We start from the raw sequence: 21955 nt of genomic DNA, 5'->3' as shown, positions 1-21955 counted from the left end.
GAGAAGGTGGGGAAAATTATGCAACTTCTTTAACAAGAAAGAACTGCAATTAATTCTGCAACAGAAGAGCAGCCTAGTCTGGGCGGAATGGACATGCTCTCAGCAGAATCGCAGGCAGCTGAATTTCTGCGCCTTGTTCCCATACCTTCCGTTCTTTAATGACTGCTAGCAACTGAGCTCCTTGTCATGTGTGTATTTCACAGAGAAAAATGTTAGAAGTGGAAGGATGTGCCCTGGTTTTCTAAGCCACCTTCCTGCAAGTGACCTGATAATTCTACAGGCATCTTACATGCCAGATTTTTTTGTCACAAAAATCACACATAGCAGCAAAGTACTCCAGAAATTCTAGCCTTTGTTACAGGTAGAAAACTAAGGGAATAAAATGGAATAGTATTAATAAAGGAGAAGGTGAAATCAATATTGAGAGAGAACAGCAGCACCTGATACAACCAAAACCAAGCCTCCTTTATTATGGTGTTTATCTTTATTAAGCACCTCAAGGACTTTCATTGGCATTTGGCATATTCAAAATTACTATAAACAATATACAAATCTATCACATGATATTGTACCTAGTTTTGTATTACCAAAGCTGAAAAACTCACCTTGTGCTATTAAGAATTAATTCCAGGACTTCCATCTGCATAATAATTTTCCACTTCCCTAGATGAACAGAAATACCCTCTCACAGAAATACCCTTCTCTTCATAGACATCTGTAACTCACTTTCACTCTCTCTGCCTGCCAGGAAATGCCCTAGATGCTTTTTTGGGTCTTTTTCTCTCTCTGAATTTTTTAAGAACAAGAGAGTATGGTCTATTTGAGGGAAATACCAGAAATTACCATTTTCAATCCCAACGGGCTGCACTTTTATTTTTTGCCCTTTTCTCTGAAAATTAATATATTCTCAACAATTTTGCCTGTCTGTTTATATAGCAGGGGATGGGTTTCCTGATTTGTGCAAAGTCTTCTTCAAGTTTGTTTTGCTATCTTTAGCACCCTGTGCTTAGTTTCCATAGGACAAAATGAAAAGGATGCTTGGGGTCATGAACTGTTGTGTTATCATTCCCCGCTGCTGAAGTCCAGATATTTCAGTGTGTGGCTTCCTTTGTGTGAATAAGACATGTGATATTCAAGTAACCCAAGTAAGTTCATTAAGACCTATCAGGCAGCTCTACAGTGCTGCTGGTGGAAACCAATGAAAACAAATGCTATGGATACTTGTCTGCATTACATAAAAGAACATCCACCCTGACATGTAGAGAGGCTTGATGTACTAAATGTTTTTTATAACTCTTTTTGATACTTGGTTTGCAATGGTGAATGCATTTGTGTATGTATGTATGCATATAACATAAATGTACATTTAGACAGTTAATATACATTGACTATATATTAATCTTGAAGCTACAATTTGTGAATCTATATTTGCAGGTAACTCAGATGTCTCTGTAAGGGATCCTCTATGGGGCAAAATGAAAGCATCTTTTAGAAAATAGGTAAATGTTCAGAAGTAAGTATGGTAGAGGAATGGAACAGAATGAAGAACCTGAAAGTAAACCCACACATCTACAGATAAATGATGTCCAACAAAAGTACTAAGAAGACACACTGGAGAAAGGACAGACAAAGTCAATTCAAAATAGATTAAAGACTTATATGGTGAACCTTGAAACTGTGACATCATAGAATAAAAGAGGGTAAATGCTTCAGCACAGTGGAACAGTAGACTGTCACTTCACATTTCAGGCTAAGACACCAAAAGTACAGGAAACAAAAGAAAAATCAAACAATTGGGATTTCATCAAACTTAAAGTCTTCTGCATAGCAAAGTAAATAATCAACAGAACAAAGAAAGAGACAACCCACAGAATGGGAGAAAGTATTTGTAAACTATATATGTGACAAGGGGAATACCCAGAATACACAATGAACTCTGGAAACTCAGTAGCAAAAAAAAATAGTAAAAGCAAAACAAAGCAATAACTGGATTTTAAAACAAGCTGCAGAGCTAAATAGACATTTCTCAAAAAAAAAGGTATAGGAAGAACTAACAGATACATGAAAAATGTGTAGCATCACTAACCATCAGGAAGACACAAACCAAAACTGCAGAGAAGTCCTCTCACACCAGTAAGAATGGTTATTACCACAAAGACCTAAACACAAAATGTGCTGATGAGGATGTGAAGACAAACAAACACTTGTGCACTGTTGGTGGAACTATAAATGAGCAGTCGTTGTGGAAAACAGTATGGAGGTTTCTGAAAATTTTTAAAATAGAATTTCCATAAGATCCTGCACTGCTACTCCTGGGCATATATCCAAAGGAGATGCAGCCCGTATGTCCAGGAGAGAGCTGCTCTCCTGTGTTCACTGTATCACTATTCACAAGAATCAAGAAATAGACTGTCAATCAAATAATGGATGGATAACAGAATGTAGCACAAATGTACCTTGGAATACTCTTCAGCCATAAAAATAATGAAATTTTGTCATTCACAATGACATGGATAGAATTGAAAATCATTATGTTAAGGGAAATAAAGCAAGCACAGAAAGACAAGTACTGTGTGCCCCTCACTCACATGTGGAGTGTGAGAAGGGGATCTTATAGAAGTGGAGAGTAGCATGGTGGTTACCAGAGGCCAGGCAGTGAGGAGAGAAATGGTTGTGCAAAGGTTGATCAATGGATAGCAAATTACAATTAGATTGTGGCCAGAAACTCTAGTGTGCTACTGCACAAAGGGTGGGCAGACAGAATGATAGTGTATGTACACTGCAAAGAGATAGGAGAAAGGATTTTGAAGAATTTTACCATAAAGACATGATAAATGTTTGTGAATATATGCATTTACTCTGATTTAAACATTCTACAATGTATACATGTATCAAAATATTTCATGGTACCCCATTAATATGTACAATTTTTACATTTTTATTTATCAGTTAAAATAAATCTATAGATGAAAAGAAGTAAACATATAATTATGTAAACAAAATGGGATGTAATATTTAATTTATGCAAAGCAATATATATATGTATATATATATTTGATAGGTTGATAAGTATAACAATAAGTATAGATAAATTACATGTAAGCAGATAAAACACAAGGAAAAAATATCCTAAAGACTACCTCATACAGATTTGCATTTGCATTTGTGTGTATGACTCTGTGTGTGTGTGTGTGTGTGTGTGTGTGTGTGCGCGCGCGTGCGCGCTGGAAAAGTCTCTGGACAGTCAGGACCCTTGGACAGACTCCAGGAAGAAGGCATATGTGACAGTTATTAAGTTATGCTTTGGGTCCTCTTTTGCCAGTCTACTAAAGAAAGAGATTGGATTACTCTAATGATTTCTAATTTTTATTTGTAATTTTTATGACCTTTAAGATATAGCAACTACACAAAAACTAAAACCAGGAAATATGTTGTTTCTGAGTCAGTCTCAGACCTAATGAGTCCTTAATTGAGATAGCCATCCATAAACAGAGCTATTCTAATTCACTACAGAATGCAGGCCAGAGTCTTAGCTGAGAACACATTGGACTTCATTATATAGTGAATCTTCGCCATGCACATGTGGACTGTCACTTTACATTCCCAACACAGTATAACTAGGTGGCATTATACCATGCTGCAGCACCCACCTCTTCTGAATATGTAACAACTGCAATTTTAGAGTTGTTACATATTCAGAAGAGGTGGGTGCTGCAGCATGGTATGTTGCAGATTTTCATCACATCTTTTGATGCTGAGTAAATTTTTTTTCTTTGTAAAATGCGAATTTCTCAAAATATCCTTTCATTTAAAAATTAATATTATCCTATCAACTACCTGCCCCTATTTCTTATAATACCAAGAAGTGCTTTTGAGAGCAGCTAAAAGAAATCCTCATTATCTTCAGGCACCTTTACTGAGGTGCCCTGGTCCTGATCACATGGATAGTAAGGAAGGAGAAGGGCCAGGAATCCAGAGATGAGTGAGGGCAGAGCAGAGGTGGGGCTTAGACACAAGTCACAGGGCCTTGAAGGCTTGACAGCTCTCAGCACCATGGCTGCTGTGTTCTATAGCTGACAAGAAGCTTAGAGATCGTTGGTTCCTCACCATTTAAAGTTTAGCAATAAAAACAAAGGCACAGAGAAAACAAACGACCTGCATGACAGTAATGAATTCTGTGGTACTGTCACCGCACTAAAACTGGGCTCTCCTGCTCTCTCCCTGTGACTCTTAATTATTGATTTTAAAACGGATCTAATTTAATATTAAACAAAATGAAAGAAAACAAGACTGAGGACTTTTGTGTAAGAGACCCCTTTGCCCTGAGAATTCTATCATACAGTGAACTTTAAAAGACAGATATTACCCTGAATAAACAAGTAGGCTCACCTCTCCAGTCTTAGAAAACTGAAACATCAGAGAATGTGCTGAAAACCACCAGTGGGAAAAAAAAAAGAGATGGCTTTTTAAAATATAAAAACACAAAAAGGCATTAACAGAATGCAAAATCATCATTTAATTCACAAGTTTAAAAAATTTTATATGAGCTCAAAAAAGAAATTCTCCCTAGAATCAGGCATGTAAATCAAACATAATCTATTATTAGTTTAAAATATCATATCTCTTAATCAAATGACAGTGTCCAAATCACCACGGAAAATTTTAAATTATTCAGTGTTTCTTAGTTGTATCTTTGTTTTATTGTTATTCTTCAATAATTTGAACAACAGTTCTGAAGAATTTTAAAGTTTATTAGTCAAAAGGAAAGAAAGAAAGAAAGAAAGAAAGAAAGAAAGAAAGAAAGAAAGAAAGAAAGAAAGAAAGAAAGAAAGAAAGAAAGGAAGGAAGGAAGAAAAAAAGAAAGAAAGAAAAGAAAGTCTTTGAGGGTTTGTATGAACCACCCCACAAATTGCCTAATGAAATCAAACTTGTTGAGGAAATTTCATTCTTTCCGTTTCAATTTGCATGTTTTTGCACTTATGTGTATGAAGAGATGTGTGCATGTGTGTGTATGTGTATGCATATGTGTGATGAGAAGTAAGTAAATGGAAATTGGGCAAGAACATAGATTATACTTTTTACCATTGACTGATATTCTCTTGCCTTAGAAATAGAGCCTTAGAATACACAAGAGGTAAACAAATTTGATAGTCTATTAAATGTTCTCTCCTTTGCTTTTATATTTACATTTCTGTGCCTCATTTTTACCTCCATGAAACTGTCCTAGCCTCCAAGCCTCAATATCCCTAAAGGACAAAGGAGAAGCATAGGCTATCGTAGCTTTAAGAAGTACTGATTTCATTCTTGCATTTTCTTAATAAATCATTGATCATGCAACATTTTCTAGGGAAAGTTATTAGAACCACAAAAAAAACACTTCATATGAATCAAAAGTGAATGAATTTATATAATGAACTTTCCTCTTCTTCCATATGCAGGGTAAGAAAATTATATTGCTGCTTTGTTTCAGTGCTCCTGAATTGTAGGACACTAGAAATTTCATCTGGTGGAAAGGATACTAGCTACTCAACCTTGCTTAAAATCCTTACATTTTGGATAAAATAGTTCTGTCAAACCTAGATATATTATTGCCCAAATTAACACTGATGAAAGCAAGGATAGAACCCAAATCTGATTTTATTACAGTAGGGAGTGGAGAGCCACTGTGGCAGGCTTTGAGCTGCACAGTAATACCGCCTTACATATTTTTGAAAGTGCAGTCTACCTGGGAATGGAGGCGGGAGGATTGATGGAGAAGCAGGGAAGCGGGTCAGGTGGTCACGTGATAATGCAGGAGAAGAGAGTGTAGGGAAAATGTGGAGACTGAGAAGGAATTGGATTGGGGATATTTTAAATAGAAGCTAGAACCAAGTGATTGGCTGTGTGGTGTGAGAGAAAGAAACCAAATGAGTTTGCTCTGTGAAGTGTTTGTCCTGAGTGTCTTCAGGGATGGACATGGCATTTGCGATGGGAAAGTTAGTCAACAGAAGTAATGGGTAGACCAGATGGACATTCACTTTGGATGTGGACACACTGTATTTAAGAGGCATATTTGATTTTCAAGTAGGAAGTCCGAAAGTCAATATGAACTATGAGGAATAAACGTGTAGTAGAGAGGCTTAAAAACCAACATGAATCTGAAGGAAAAAAGCAAGGTCAGAGGTACTATTATTAATTTAGTGGCCATCAATAGTTAGAGAATGTTTGAAGCCTCAGCACTTGATCAACTCTCGATGCAGTGTAGATATAGGAGAGCACACCATTACACATGAAGTTGGATGTGGGGGGGTGTAGCTCAGTGATGGAGCACAGGCTCAGCATATGCAAGTCCATGGGTTCAATCGCCAGCACCAAATAAAATATGGTTTGCAGATGCTTATGCATAAAAATAATGCTAACACTCTGTATTTTTGTGATGTTTTTCTCACAGGAAAAAAATGACAGAAATCCACACTAACAAATATTCTAATGCAAATTTTGTTTTTAACAAATTTATTGAGCTATTTTAAAATAGCACAAAATCTATCCCTTTGAAGTAAAATCCAATAACTTTATTAACTTTATTGGTGTAACAACTGCCATCATATATCAGTTTTTGAACATTTTCTTTTCTCCAGTGAGACCACTCTTAATCACTTAGTGAACTGGCTCCCTACAGGTGCTGCATTATTATCTGAAAGCACTTCTTCCCTAAACAGCTGCTAAATATTTGTATTTCCACAGATGAAATATTAGTGCTGACACACACTACCTTGACTGAGAGTGAGGTAAATCATCTTTCACTTATATTTCTTTAGTTTATTTTTTTCCCATTGTCTACAGTATATTCTATTTGTATTCTAATCTTGTATTTTTTCCTTTCCTTACTCAAACATATGAGCTTATTTTGTCTATATTTGCTGTGTATGTTGTAAATATTTTCTTCATTTGATATTTGCCTTTTAAAATATGTGTTTTAACGTTCAGAGGTTTTGAAGGTTTATGTAGTTAGTACTATATTCCCTGTCCTGTTGATTTTTATGGATACTACCAGGTTAAGAAAGCCCATCCTCAACTGGGGATTTTTATACTTTTTCTCTTTATTTCTTAATAGTGTTTATAAGTTTTCTCAAACTTATATTAATATTTAAATTATTTATTAAAATGTAAAAGTTTAATTCATACAAAATTTATTACTTTTATGCTATGAGATCTAACACTGTTTTTTCTCTCTTAATCAACACGTACAAAAGTACTAGCTGAGCTGCCTATCATTCTTTCTTTTTATTTACTCTGAGAGAGTTTCAGTTAGGGTGATTTTTGAATGTATATTTGGATTGCATGTATCTAAGGCAAGTATTTCCATAACATTTGGATTTTACCTCTAATTTTCATTAGATTTCATTTCTCTAACTATTTAGTATGCATGTGTTATATGGACTTTAATTCTCAAGTATTATTTTCAAATCTCTAATTATTGTCTTTTTTCCTATTCATTTAGTATTTATCTTAAACCTGTTGCTTATGTAGATAAGTTTTTCAGTTGATTCAATTCTCTTTCTTATCTACTTTACTTTTTAACTCTATGATGGTGTTCTTTTGGACCTTAATGTATTTCCTATGGTGTAAAATCTATAGGGTGACCCTAAGTCAAACAATCTCCTAGGATTGACACATTGTATTGGGATTGGTCTCAGAAACCAAAGGAACACACAGAGATAGTGGTCTGCCATTGCACGTTGAGTTTAAGGACTACAGCCTCCATCTTGGATTCTCTCCAGTCACTCTCCTTGAGAGGTCAGCTGCATGTCCTGAGGATGTTCAGGCAGCTGGAGGCCCACATGGTGAGGAATGGAAGCCTGGCCAAGAGCCACTGAGGAGCAGGTCTGTTGGCAACCTCCTGACAGATTCTGCAGGCTCAGCTCAGCACAGACGCTAAGTATGCAGTCCCAGCCAACGGCTTGACCACATCTCTCTCTGCTGTGTTTAGGCTGTGTCTCACTTTCTATTCTTTTCATAAGAAAGGAAGATTAGAAATTATTGTAAATTTTAATAGAGTGCTGTAATTAGGAAGCCCTTTTAAACTATCAGACATTCCAATCTTGCTGTATTATTTCCCCCTTTAACACTCCTCCACTTTTCCTGCCATGCATTAATATGACAACAGGGCACTTATGGAACTGTTGCTTACTCTGAGAATGAAATGCACTTACATAATGTGTCAATGTTCTTTAATGTATATTTGTAAAGTCTTTCTTAAAATTAAGAAATTTATTGCTTTCTCTACATTGAGAGAATTTTTTTTTTTTTTTTTTGTCAATAGATAGCAGGGTTGAAATTTCCACCTGAGAAAGGTAAAACTATATTATGCCCAACCTATCCGTAATACTTAACCTACTTTCATTCTTTAGGATGACTGTCAAAAGGAACCATGAAATGCCCTTTAGAACTTACTTTTCATTTTGTAAATCTGATGAGTTTGAGATATATTTGTCTAACTGAATATTGGTTAATGTGTTAAACAGTTAACGTGTATCATTGATCTTCATCTATCATATTCTCTATAGGAGACTTCTAGTCATTTAGCAGGTCATTTCACAAATAGGTATAAAAGAGATGGTGAATTTCATGTGTCTAAAGCATGTATTTCTATAACAAATAGTGTATAAAAATGTTATCCACTTTCGAATTAAGAGGTCCAAATGTCATAAAAATATACAATTGATGCCTTGTTGTTTAAAATATGCCATGCTGGAAACAAAAATGAAGCTATTCACACTTTTTATTATTTTGTTAGCAAATATCTCTGATCTTTAATTAGAAATATCTCTATTCATAATTCAAGAAGAAATTTTGAGTTATTTCTGCAAGAAACATATGGGAGATGACATCTGAAAGACAGTTTTCTTTAAACATCTGCTTTGTTCACTGTTTTCTTTCTTTGTAAAATGAATTTTAAGCTCTAAAAATGAAATATGTATTTTGATTACAAATATAACATCCATTTAACTATGGTCAGGCAATGAACTCATTAGTTGCAAAGGGTTTAGAGTTTGTTTTGCTTTTAGTTGAATCCTAGAAACAGTTTGCTGAGGTAAATAATGTGACAAGCATCATGATAAGGACTTAAGACAGGTGATGCTCAGGATCAGTAGATGTCTGAAGCTCTTCTCTCTCTCTCTCTCTCTCTCTCTCTCTCTCTCTCTCTCCCTCCCTCTCTCTCATACTCATCAGGTTTTGTTTTGGAGGGTTAGATTGGTGCCTTAAAACAAGTTATGATATGTTTCTGCCTCTGTGTCTTCAGAAAATATTTGTACATATTTGGTCTTATTTAATCCTTAATTTTCATTTCAGAATTTACCCAGTGAAGCAATCTGAATCTGTAGAAAAGTTGTCATAGCAATATCAATTTCTTTAAGAGAGCTTCAGTATTATTAGAATTCTAAGTCCTCTTAAATTAGTTTTGGCATTTTTCAAGGAATCTCTTTTCTTTTTCAAATTTACTATAATAAGATGATCCACACTAGTTTGCTATTTGTTTAATATTTGCTTTGCACATGAATACACACAAAAATGCTGTTATTAGAAGCCCATACATTTATACTTGTCTATATCTTGCCTGTCTAATCCATTCTGATCTGTCCGTCTTTTTAAAAAATGGAGATACAATTTATTTAAAATCTATTAAGTAGAATTTTCTCTTGGTCTAGGGAGTTGAGACCATGTTTTTAAGCTTCATATATTTGAATTCTTGCATGATTCATGTTTTATTTCTATGTGGACAATTTTTATTTTTCTCTTTCCATTTCTTCATGAAACAGCTGTCTTTTTTCTTCATTTGCTGTATTTTTCCTTATTGGTCTCCTTCATTCTTCATTCTTTTGAAAGTGTACACTTATTACTGCTTCTTTAGCAAATGGTAAGATTGTTCCATGAATATTTAACTTAGTAAAGTTCAAAATGAGTTAATAATAGTGTCTTTTATTGAGAGAAATACATCTCGTTCTCTCTGCCCATCATTCTTCCCCTCATGGAGTGGGGTTGGGGAAGTGTGATGGAGAGTGTGTCTGGGAACTCTTCTCAAGTCATGCAAGGCCAGCTACACCTTAAAAAGTTTGTGGTACCCAGGATTTATTTATTCTGCAGCATGGCCATTTCTGGGAGCATCTAATCAGCCATAATGTGAAACAGAAATCTAAAAAGAAAAAAAAATTAAAAATTGATCTTATTTCTCTCACTTCATTTCATGTAACGTGAAAAATTATATGTAAAATGCAGTTTGTGGGTTTTGAGTGAATGTTCCAGTGTTCCAGTGGCTTCTATAAAAATAGGGCAGGTGATACAATAGTTCACTCCAGCTACCCTGAAAATTCTTCTTTTTAAAGGAGTTTTCCATAGTTTTTCATCACATAGAGTATTACTTTAATACTCTGTCATTTTTTCATTATAAATATATGATATAAGATCTATGTGAATCCTACAATTTTATTTTGTTTCATCCATATGTAACACTTTTCAGGAATATGCCATATTTTTTGTATGTGGACTGATGTGTGTCCTTTATACTGGGTGCTATGTTTAATATGACTTCTTCTTAGGCTATTTTACTTATTATATTTGTTAATAAATTTCATACAAAGTTAAGAGTTAAGTAAATCCAGAATGTCTTATAAATATCACTTAAGTAAATATAATTTAAAATAAGGTAATATACAGATGTATATTGGTCACTATGTAGAGAAGATATTCTTTTGGCAATACTACCCATGCTTTTGATACTCAATTTAATTTAAATAGTCAGAGGCCACTTAACACATTAGAAATAGTACAACCTAGGGAATCTAAAGAAAACTTCACTTAACAGCTCTATAGTTTCTGGATAATTTGTATTTAAATATTATCTTTTCTTATTTGTATTACCTGTGTAATAGAATTTTGCCTTGTGAGTACAATATACTCTTTTAATAAATTGCTTATATATTTATCTTATTTATCTAAGTTGTTTGTCTACTATAATTGAAGTTGTCTTCACCTTTTAAATCATGAAAATGCATATTTATCTACATTTAAAGCTTTTTTATTTGCTATGTCTTTGGAATTTTTAGTTTTTAAACTTTCATGCTATTGTAGTTCTTCCCAGTTATTTCTGTATACTTTTGTTTGTGACCCAGATTAAACAAATAATTATAGCATATACACACATAGAAGTAGCTAGGATAGAGACCAACATTGTTCTTTTTTGATAATTATCTGTAGTTATTATATAATAATAATCTACAGCAGAACAGAGACATTTAAAAATATAATTATTGATACATAATTTAATAAATTTTACTCATGTTTTACAGGAATTTATCACCCAGGAACAGGAGACACTCTATCTTAGTTTGCAGGTCACAAATGAATTGACATGTTATATTTTTAAAGCACAGAAGCAAAAAAATCAATAGAGTTAATCTGTCAGGAGGATTTTTGAGTAAATTGCCTTTATTTTCTGCTCATAGTAACAGAAAACAAGGGTCATTTCTAACTTCTGACTTCTTAAGCTTTTGATTTCCTTGAAATATTTTTGAAAATCCCTCTCAGAGTTGTGAAATCCCCACCCTCCCACCCAGGCTATATCAGGCGGAGAGAGAAACACACCCTCCTCCCCCTGCCTCTGATCTACTTGCAGAACAACTTGCCTCTTCTTTATCTCTGCAAGATCCTTGGTGTTGTCATGCAACTACTATTTCTCTTTCAGTGAAGTAAAAAAGAGTACAAGTTATATAACTGAAACCGTCGTATCTCTTTGTTTTTACTATTTTAAAAAGTTGCACTGGAGGCTGGGGATGTGGCTCAAGCGGTAGCGTGCTCGCCTGGCATGCATGCAGCCCAGATTGGATCCTCAGCACCACATGCAAACAAAGATATTGTGTCCGCCGAAAACTAAAAAATAAATAAATATAAAGTATCTCTCTCTCTCTCTCTCTCTCCTCTCTCTCTCTCTCTCTCTCTCTCTCTCTCTCTCTCTCTAAAAAAAATAAAATAAAATAAAATAAAACATTAAAAGTCGCACTGAAATCTTCCCCTTGCAATCTGTAACATTAAAACATGCCACAGTCTCTGAGCATCTTTGACAAGGAGGTGGAGTCTAATTTTCCCTTCTTGAGTATGGATCGTACTTAATCCCTCCCTTCTAACAAAGAGAGCAACTGGAAATCACTGTGGGACCCTCGAGGCTAGGTCAGCAAGACCACCTGGGTTTCACCTGAAGCACTGTCTTCTGGAACAGACAACTTTAGAGTCCTAGTCACCAGGCAGGAAATCCTGTGGTCCTGTGGGAGAGATCATGAGACTAGAGAATATAGGCACAGATGCCCAAGCATTCCAGCTGGACACTTGTTAGCATCACCTGACAGATGCCAAATTCTCAAGCAAGTGAGTCTCCAGAAGATTCCAGTGCTGTCTAAAGACCTCCCAACCAAGGGCTCAGAGGTGATGGAGCCCAGACTGCTAACCTTCTGCCTGGTGAGCAAAATGAGCAGTGGTTATCTGTTACTGGTTTTGTGGTCATTTGTTTCACAAGCATTGGATTACAGCCGACAACTCAAGCCACATTGCATGCATGTTTAATGTTAACAGTTAACAAATCAATTTTTCCTTGCAGGAGGAAAGGTTGCCACATGACAAGAGCTGTCATCTACCAATGACACAGAATTCTTAGGCTCTCCCCGCATCAAGACGGAGCTACCCACTTTTTTAAGATACAGAACACTGCTCAATACCTTGGCATAACCCACAGGCCTTATAACACAGTGTTTACTTCCTTATGTGATACTTCCTCAGCTTTGTATTTGAGTTGGTTCATCTGTTCATTGGAATTAATACTAAAAGTCGTTAGGTCCATGGTTGAGGCAACTGTTTCATAGTAATAGTAATAATCATTATCAATATTTTTGGAAATCATATTGACAGGTTTCTTTTTTTGCTATTGAGAAGTATAAAATGATATAGCAATATAAAATAAAATGTTTTTGCAACTTGTACTGATTTTTTTTTTTAAATGTACTGACTTGGTTAATAGTCTCTGAGTAAAAATATCTTTGCTGTAAACAACAGATGCTTAAGTTCCTACGTGCAAACTCACACCACAGGTAGGAACATTTCATTTGGGTTAAATTTCTTAGCACAACTGATGAGAAATGAGAAATATAATTTGCATATTTTAATATACCATATTCTTTCTGAATTACTTTTAAAGAAATGATCTCTTCCACTGATTTTGAAATGATACAAAACACCTGAAAATTCATTTTGATTGTCAGTCATCTTCATTGTGAGATAGTTCATCAGATAGCAATAAATAATGAAATGGATAAATTTGAGTTTTATATTTGTGTTTGATCCTTCTATGTGTTGGTTTCCATGACCTTCTCCTCAGTCTCTCCTGGGGAGAAAGTGACCAACAGATGGAGTCCTGAGAGGAGAAGGTTCTGAGGTAACCATGCGGCAAGTAGCTAGCTTCCCAGGAATTAAGGTTGTGATTGTTCCCAACAAAAATTTAATCATGTGTAAGAAACTTAAAGTAGTAATATTTAGTAATATTTTCCTGGTTAAGAATTTTAACATGGGCTGGAGATGTGGCTCAGCGGTAGCGCGCTCGCCTGGCATGCGTGCGGCCCGGGTTCGATCCTCAGCACCACATACCAACAAAGATGTTGTGTCCGCCAAGAACTAAAAAATAAATATTAAAAAAATCTCTCTCTCTCTCTCTCTCTCTCTCTCTCTCTCTCTCTCTCCTCTCTCACTCTCTCTTTAAAAAAAAAGAATTTTAACACAAAATTTATTTGATGCATATTATCCATTTCTGTAATACCAGTGAGTCACCAAGATCACTATTTCTTCAAGATTGCCATTCTTTACTTCAACATTATACAGCTCATAAATTTAATTATTTCAGTCCTCTGCCTAAAATTGTCTTTAACCTTACCACCTGTTAAATATCCCATATCAGTTTTTTCAAGATTCAGACTCTTGTAAAGAAATTATAGCATCTGAAGTTAATCAAAATAATATAAATGAATTTGCTATCCATGAAAAATGAGTGTATGAGCTGTTCTGCTATGTATCAAATTCACTCTTCCATATTATCTCATTTATAAGATGCATAAAGCTCCTTAGTAAACGTTTCACTAAATATGTTGCAACAATTGCACCATGATATTTTAATGAGGAGAATCATATAGGATTGTGTTGGATTGCACCCTGAGGGTCAAGCACCCACAGTTAGCTCCTTGCTTCATAACTTCCTCTTAACATGGTTTTAGAGTTCCAGGTACATCAGTACCCATTCTTACTTTACTAATCTCTCACATGGTAGAGTGTCTCTCTCAGAGGTGACATTATGAGGACAGCTTTCTGGTCTTTCTCCTCATGTGGCAGGTTGGCCAATGGTGAGGGCACAAAGCTCAAGAAATTTCCTGACAACTTCTTCCTACATCTGCACCTCTGTTCATCATGGATATGGCTGGCATCTCTCAGCAGGAGCATCCTAATGCCTGTAACAAAGCAGCATGCTTTCTACACAGACATAATGTCTTCATTACAAGTGCACATTTGGATGAGAGTCTTTTGGGGATTTGCAGACTGAACTTTCCTTCTAAGTGAACTCTCCTACCACATCTCTACTCTAGAAAAATCCCATATCATCAGAGACTATTCAATTGTCATAATGGAAAAGAGAGAAAAACTTAATAAAGACCAACAAATAATCAAATGAATAAATAAGCAATCATACCAAGAGTAACTGAAAAAATGAATTCTCCATCTATAGAAAACCTAGAGTCAAGATGTGAAACATGTAAAGAATCTGAAGTCAACTTTCAGGTGTCCTACCTCCTGGTGTTAATGTCTGGAATAAGTAGATTAATCTCATTGATACTCTGGGTTCTCCATGTGAAAGAAAAAGTAAAGTCTACTCCATATGTCTGTTATGATATTAAATGAAAACACCCATATTAAAAGGTAGCTCATGGAATCGCTAGAATAAATAAACTATATCTACTATTTCCCACAATAGAAAATAATGATATTGTCCTAAATTCTTGAGTTATCAGAGGTCCCACGCTGACACCCCCTCCAAAAATTGGGTGATTATCTCAGTATTTGAGGCACATTATTGTTTAAACCAAGGGCTCACTTATTTTCTAGTAAAAATGTTTCATGTATTATTGAATTTGAGGCTTGCTAAAATTGAGCATCTACCACTTAAATCTACAGAAGTTACACTTGACTATGATAAGCTCAAGTGGTTTATTCTTTCAAATGCTATTAGTAGGAATAGCGGTTGTTTGTTAAGCCTGTCTTCTCAAATATCCCTAGTTCTTTGTAGGAGGCAGGTTGGTGTTGACCTCAGAGGTGGTTAGTCTACTCACCATAAGGTCCACTACATAAATAAAAGTTGTCTGTAGGATTTTGCTAAGTGTACTATAATCCCAGTTTCAAAACTCTGAAAACTCAGCAAAATTAGTGTATGTGTGTGCACATAGATAGCTTATTTTGTACAATAAAATATAGGTCTAACATCTAAGTTTCATATCATGCCACCTGCACCAACTTAGTACCTGCTTCGTAGTTTATAACACGAGAAAGTACCATTATACTTCTGAATGTACTTGGGTATCCATTTTGCATTTTACTGCTATGATTTTTATTTAAACATCTACTAACCTAAGAGAAGGTGAGAGGACAGCCCTAGTGAATGTCTGCCCAATAGACTTCACTTTGCTCTGGAACCTCAATATTTCAAGAGTAGACCTGATAGCAGCAGCATCTGCAGTGCCTGGGAAGTTGGTAGAAATGCAATCCTCAGTCCAGATCCTCCCAATAAAAAATCTGTATTTTAACAAAATCTCAGGTCATTTATATAGTCATTGATGTTTTTAAGAAGTTATGTTCTATTACTTCAGTTCCAAATCGGGTCATCATGATTGTGCTGTTAAGGGAAAATGAGCATTCCTTCAAATTTCTTATCAAATGATCAGTCATCAGGGGACAACTTCAAATGGTTTTAACTACTAATGATCAGAGTTGCTTTGTGTGCTGGGTGCATATGTATTTTTTTCTGACCACTTAAAATGTCTCATTACAAGAATTGTTTTTTTTTAATTCATATTCCCTGAAGGGTCATTCAAATAAATCAAATGATTTGAAGACATATAATCATGGAGGGTTGCTGCTCTCAAAAAGCTCTTTTCTTAGGCATTGTTGTCTGATTTGGCTATTACACCCATAAGTTGTTAAAGAAATCAGAAGTGTTCTTAATTTTATACCTACAAGTAGACATAACTGATATAAATAGATAGAGAAGCATATATATATATATACAACATTAAAAATAAGCATTATACTAAAAGAATTATAAAGGCCAATAATAAGTTATACAATTCAACTCTACTTTTATTTATGCCATTTTAATTTTCAAATTTATATTTTGCAATCAGAAAAAAATTAAAATTATGATTTGAAAAATATACTTGATCCTTGATAACTACTGATGTCCATATAATACAAACTGTATGAGGAAGCTCATGTGGCATTTTATTTGATAAATGATTAAAAATATAAAACTGATTTTTAAAATGAAAAATATATGAAGGGCATCTGAAAAAAAAATCTTTTGAATTTTTGAATAAGAAAAACAAGTCACATGCAACATTTTTGTAAGCAACTTATTTGTTGAAATCCTGATATAGTTTCTGAAAAAGAAAATATTACAATCATGGTTCAATGCAGTAATTTATCCAGTGGGGGAAAAAAAGATGAAAAGGTAATAACAAGAAAAAAGATCCTTCTCAATAATCGTTACAAAAATTCCCAAATTACAACTTGTTATGAAATTAAATAGCTGATTAATGCATCTTAAATTAGTAAACAAAAATTAATTAGAACATTATGAACATTATGAATGTGAATGCATCCCATATACTTTGATGCAATAATAAAAGAAAACAGCCAAAGTAAAGCAAAAGCATATTTGTCTGGAACAGGTGCCTATAAACTAAACTGAGACCCACAATCTCAACCCAAGAGTAAAGATTCATGGTAAAACAAATGCTGCTGGAGTGGCTCATAAACACCTAGCGTTTGGTACTGATCCATGATGCCATGAACAGGGAGCTTCGGCATAAATGCTGCAGCGCGTCCTGGTTGAGCTCTGCCCAGGCCCTGGGCTCTGGGCTTCCCCATGCACCCCGCTGCGCTGGCCGGTTCTGTTCACCGCGGCCGGAGGTGCTGGGGTCCCTTCTTGCTGCCACTGTGAAACAGAGGGAGCAGGCATTCCAGTGTTTGGAGAAAGCAGACCCGGACTCTTCAAAATGTCAGAGAACCAGGTTGCTCCCTGTGCGCTCTGTGGAAGGCTTCTCACCTCAGATGGAGAGTCAGAAAGCGAACCCACAGTGAGACAGAAGACTGGCGCGTGGGGGCCAGGGAGGCGGATCATTGTCTTAAGTGAGACACCGAGGCACAGGTCCACGCAGACAGTCCTGAAGTCAGACGAAGAAACCTGTGCCCAAAGGCTCTTCATCCACAAAACACGGGCACCTCCATCCAGGCACGCCCCACACATGATTTCTCCTTAACCCCAAAGAACATACCATGAGTCTCAAACGGACTGAATGGGGGAGAGAGGGAGAGAGAGAGAGAGAGAGACAGACAGACAGACAGACAGACAGACCTGAAAGCACCACCGGGTGGTGAGAAGATCCCATTAGCACCTTGCACTTCAGCATCTGGACATACCACACAGTGCGGTGGGGACCAGAGTTTCCCACCCAAGGCCGATGGGAGTAGCGTGGTTCTGAGGAGCACTTCCACATCTGTTCTGTTGCTTTCTGAGTGATGTAATTTTAAAAATGATTCTTTCACTCTTCATAGATTCTAATCAAAGATTCATGTAAAAGGGAGGTTGAATACCACTTTGTGTTTCATTTTTCCCAACTAGGACTGAAATTTGTAAATCAGCTTGAACCAGTATTTGTGCAGAATTTGTTCTGTTCAATCCAAGTATTCCCTAGGAGCTGTGCAAAGGCCTGCCTTAATCTCAGCTCCACGGGTGCACACTGCAGGAGCTGCTTCTTGTGACCCAAACATCCTGTAAGAATGTCCTGTGTAGGGGGTGCTTTATATTCTCCCTTCAGATTTCATCACATGGCTTGCTGGACTGAATGGTGTTTTTTAAAATATCTACAAAGCATGTTGCTGCAGTTGTGTGCATGTGTAATAATGACTATGAACTACAATATGACTGTGAACATTCCAGCTCTTTATTTTCCAAATATACTAAGAAAAACAGAAGATCAAGGGCATAGAGAATGTGTGCCTTCAAATATTTTAGGAGGTATTCTATTTAATAGAAAATGTATACTCTGTTGTCCAAAATTCAGAACTAGAGCAAACAGGTGCAAATATCTGACGATCTACTTAATATAAAAATATGTTCTCATGACCCTGCTATGATACTATAACATGTTGTCAAAGTGCACTGAGTTCAGAATCAGCATCAGCATTCCTACTGGGACTAAAGTCATGACAAAAACGTGCGTTAGTAAGCACGCCCCATGAAGGCGCTGAAGGGACCCTTCCACAATGATCCTGGTGGGTCCTTTACCTCGTTCTCTTGGTATTCCCATGTTTGTGGCGTTTCTTTTGGAGTTAGTTTCAAATGAACAAAATGAGGAGAAAGAAGCCAAAGTCCCAAACACCAAGTGGCTTAAAACAGAAGAATTTTGTTTATTCCATAGTTCTGGGGGATAGAAATATGAACCAGGGGACAACAAAGGTGGGTTCTTTCTCTGAGAGCTACAGAGTGGGATCCTTTCCCACTCGTCCTAACTTCTGGTGGCTACTGACAATCTTTGGTGCATCTTTTTAAAAAATTAACTTTGTTTTTAATTGTTATATAAAACATTCATGTTTCACACATGTATGTGGTACCACGTGATGCTTCAGTGTGAATATAAATAGGGTAACACTGTTATGGAAAACAGTATGGAGGTTCCTCAAAAAGTTTAAAAAATAGCACTTCCATATAATCCAGCAACCCCACTCCTGGATGTATATTCAAAGGAAATGAAATCACTGGGTTGAGGAGACATCTGCACTCCCATGTTCACTGTAGAATTATTTACACAAACTAAGTGTCCTTGGAGCGTCTAGGTTGGTAGACATGCCACCCTATTCTGCTGTCTCCATGTGGCTCTTCCTGTGTCTGTCTCTGCATCTCTTTTGCTAAGGACACAGTCCATATTGTAGTAAGAGCATTAGTGAAAGGCTTTAAGATTATTGAAGAATTACATACAAATGGAATAAAAAATGAACACTGCTCCAAACCTTTCTGCTATATCAAATCACTATTCTCTTTGGACATAGACTACTTTCTTTGTCTAATTACCACTGGTTGTCATGATTGAGAGAATATGTAGGTGTGCAAAAGAATCAGAGAATTTGATTCAGATTTTGCAGTGATTCTATCCTCTAGGTGCCACGTCCAAGATCAGAAGATTCATCAATCTCTAAGGAAATGTGATAGATTTGACTCAGGCAAATTCTTTTTTTCCTAATACAATTAAATGGAAGCATTTGTCATAGTATTAGACAATCTCAAAGACAGGCTGAAATTTCTCCCTTCCCTTTTTTTTTTTTTTCTCTTGTAATTTTTGTTGTAAGGAAAGACATAAAGATTGTTTTTTCAAGGGAAAGCAAAAACTTCCATTATTGATTTTTGAAAAAAATATCATTAATTATAGGAATATATCTTCATTCCTGATCATTTATTGCTTCCTGCTTGTAGATTGAAACTACAGAGAGTGGAGAATATCACCTGGACCTTTCTCAAAACATTTTCAGGTTCATTTTTGTTTTGACTATTGTTAACAATAGTCAAACTTTTAAATTATGCACTTTAAGAGTTAAATTAATATCTTGAATTTAGAATTTTCAATTAACTTAAAATTTCTGCTTAGGAAATTCCAACTAAATGAATACACTGCAAAATACAAAGGCTGGAAGAGCTATCCAAAATGCTTAAGTATAAACACTGTTTTTACCTCTTTTATAAAAATCCTATAGGAATGAATTACAGCTTTCAATCATAGAACAATTACATCAACTACAGCACCAAAGGAAAATTTGTCCTACTTTTTAAATCTAAATGTAAAATAATCACTAGTTTAAAAGGTTTAATGTACGAGTTATCACAAACTCTTAATTCTACTATTTTGCTTTTAAATATTATGCTATTTTATATTAATAACAATAATTTATAACATAATATAGATGTTGATCTAAATCTCTATTTCAAATGAGTTAAGAATTTAATCGCAAATTCCCTCTCTGAGGGATATTCACATTTAGACATATTTGATACAATGTTTCTTTATTAATCAATCAAGTGATCACTCAATTGGATATTCTGTTAAAAGGCAATACTAATGAAAAATCATTTTTTAAAACAAAATTCAAGAAAAAATTTGAGGAATCTCAGTTTAACTCCTAGAAACCTGATGTTCAATCAATAAACTTTTATAAATATTGATCAAAGTTTATCTAAATTTAAGCTTCTTTATTTTGACTGAAGATTTGAAGTATAATAAGAGATGTTTATCTTATAAACATAATTTATATTGTTGCCATAATTCCATTCCAAGAACACTGAATCTCATACACACAAGCACAGCTGAGATTTAATAAAAATAATGATTCTGTTTTCTATCAATTTTTTATCATTTTGACTTTTTATATCCATTTTAAAGGTCATCTAGAATTGGGAAAAGAAGAGCATTAGATTGCTTTTTCTTATTCTTTAAGATGAAGTATGACTGGATATTTTATCTCAGTATTGACATTTTGTATTTATTTTTAATTAAATAATATTTCTATCAACATTTTTATCTTTTATCACTTTTTTATTTCTGCATTTGTTATACTTTTTCCTGATAAGTTAATCTTTCATTAATATTAGAAAATTTAACTGGGAAAATACCACAAATAGGGGAAAATGGGTAGCTTAACAAAACAGCAATCAGAGAACACTTTTCTCCCATTGCCCAAATCAAGAGGTTTGCTCAAGCTCTACCTGCAAGAAAGCAGAGCCAGCCCCTCTGAACACAGTCCCAAGTACAGTCACTCCCTGCCTTAATGGGGGGGGCAGTTTCTTGCATTTATTATACTTTGATCCTCATCGTTTTTATAAGTTTGTATCCCTAGCCATACATTTTATCTGTTTTGAACTCTGCATGAATATGAATAAAACTATTATTTTGAGTGCTTCTTCAGTTCAGCATTTTAATAAGATTTATCCAGTTTTTGACTGGAATGGCATTGACTTTAAAGATCAGTTTTGAGTAAAATCAACATCTTAATAATGTGGAGTCTTAAATCCTATGGACAAGATAATTTTCACTAATTATATAGATCAAACAAATTACTTTCATTATACTTGTACTTAAACAATATTTGCTGATTAGAAGGCTTAAACATTGTTTGTTAGATTTAATTCTAATTTTGATGTTTTAAAGATCTTATAAAAGGTACATTTTAAAACTTAAAAGTTGTACGGAAATGGAGTTGATTTTGTACATTAATTATGCATGAATTAAACATAGGAGATTTTCTTGTAAACCTCAATGCAGAGTTACTTCTATCTTCATGTAAGATTGTCTTCATTGAAAGGTGACAGTTTTGCTTCTTCAGTCTTTCTGGGTGGTACTTCTTTTCTTTGCTCCAGGGGACCCTACTGAATTACTAATTAGAAGTCAGGATAGCAGCCAGACTTACCTTCTTCATCCTCTCAAAGAAAAACACTCAAGACTTCTCATTCAATGTAAGATTCACTGGAGACCTTACATATCCCCAGAAAGCCACACTAATCTGAGTTTATTTTACATCCTATCAGAAATGACCATGAAATTTATCAGATTACCTTCCTACATCTGTT

General features: G+C 35.1%; 1 protein-coding gene across 1 annotated transcript in view; it reads left to right on the top strand.

The window, feature by feature from the left end:
- Ccdc102b (coiled-coil domain containing 102B) overlaps positions 1-1481 on the top strand; it is a 280080-nt gene extending 278599 nt beyond the window's left edge. Inside the window, exon 8 of the mRNA XM_026388692.2 lies at positions 1435-1481. Within this exon, the coding sequence (XP_026244477.2) occupies positions 1435-1455 (21 nt within the window). The 3' untranslated portion in view covers positions 1456-1481. The remainder of the gene's footprint in view (positions 1-1434) is intronic.
- The last annotated feature ends 20474 nt before the right edge of the window (positions 1482-21955 follow it).

The sequence above is a fragment of the Urocitellus parryii genome, chromosome 13 (assembly GCF_045843805.1).
Source record: "Urocitellus parryii isolate mUroPar1 chromosome 13, mUroPar1.hap1, whole genome shotgun sequence".
In the NCBI taxonomy this organism is placed as follows: domain Eukaryota; kingdom Metazoa; phylum Chordata; class Mammalia; order Rodentia; family Sciuridae; genus Urocitellus; species Urocitellus parryii.
The sequence above is the reverse complement of the archived record's forward strand: the minus strand, read 5'-3'. Positions and strand labels throughout refer to the sequence as shown.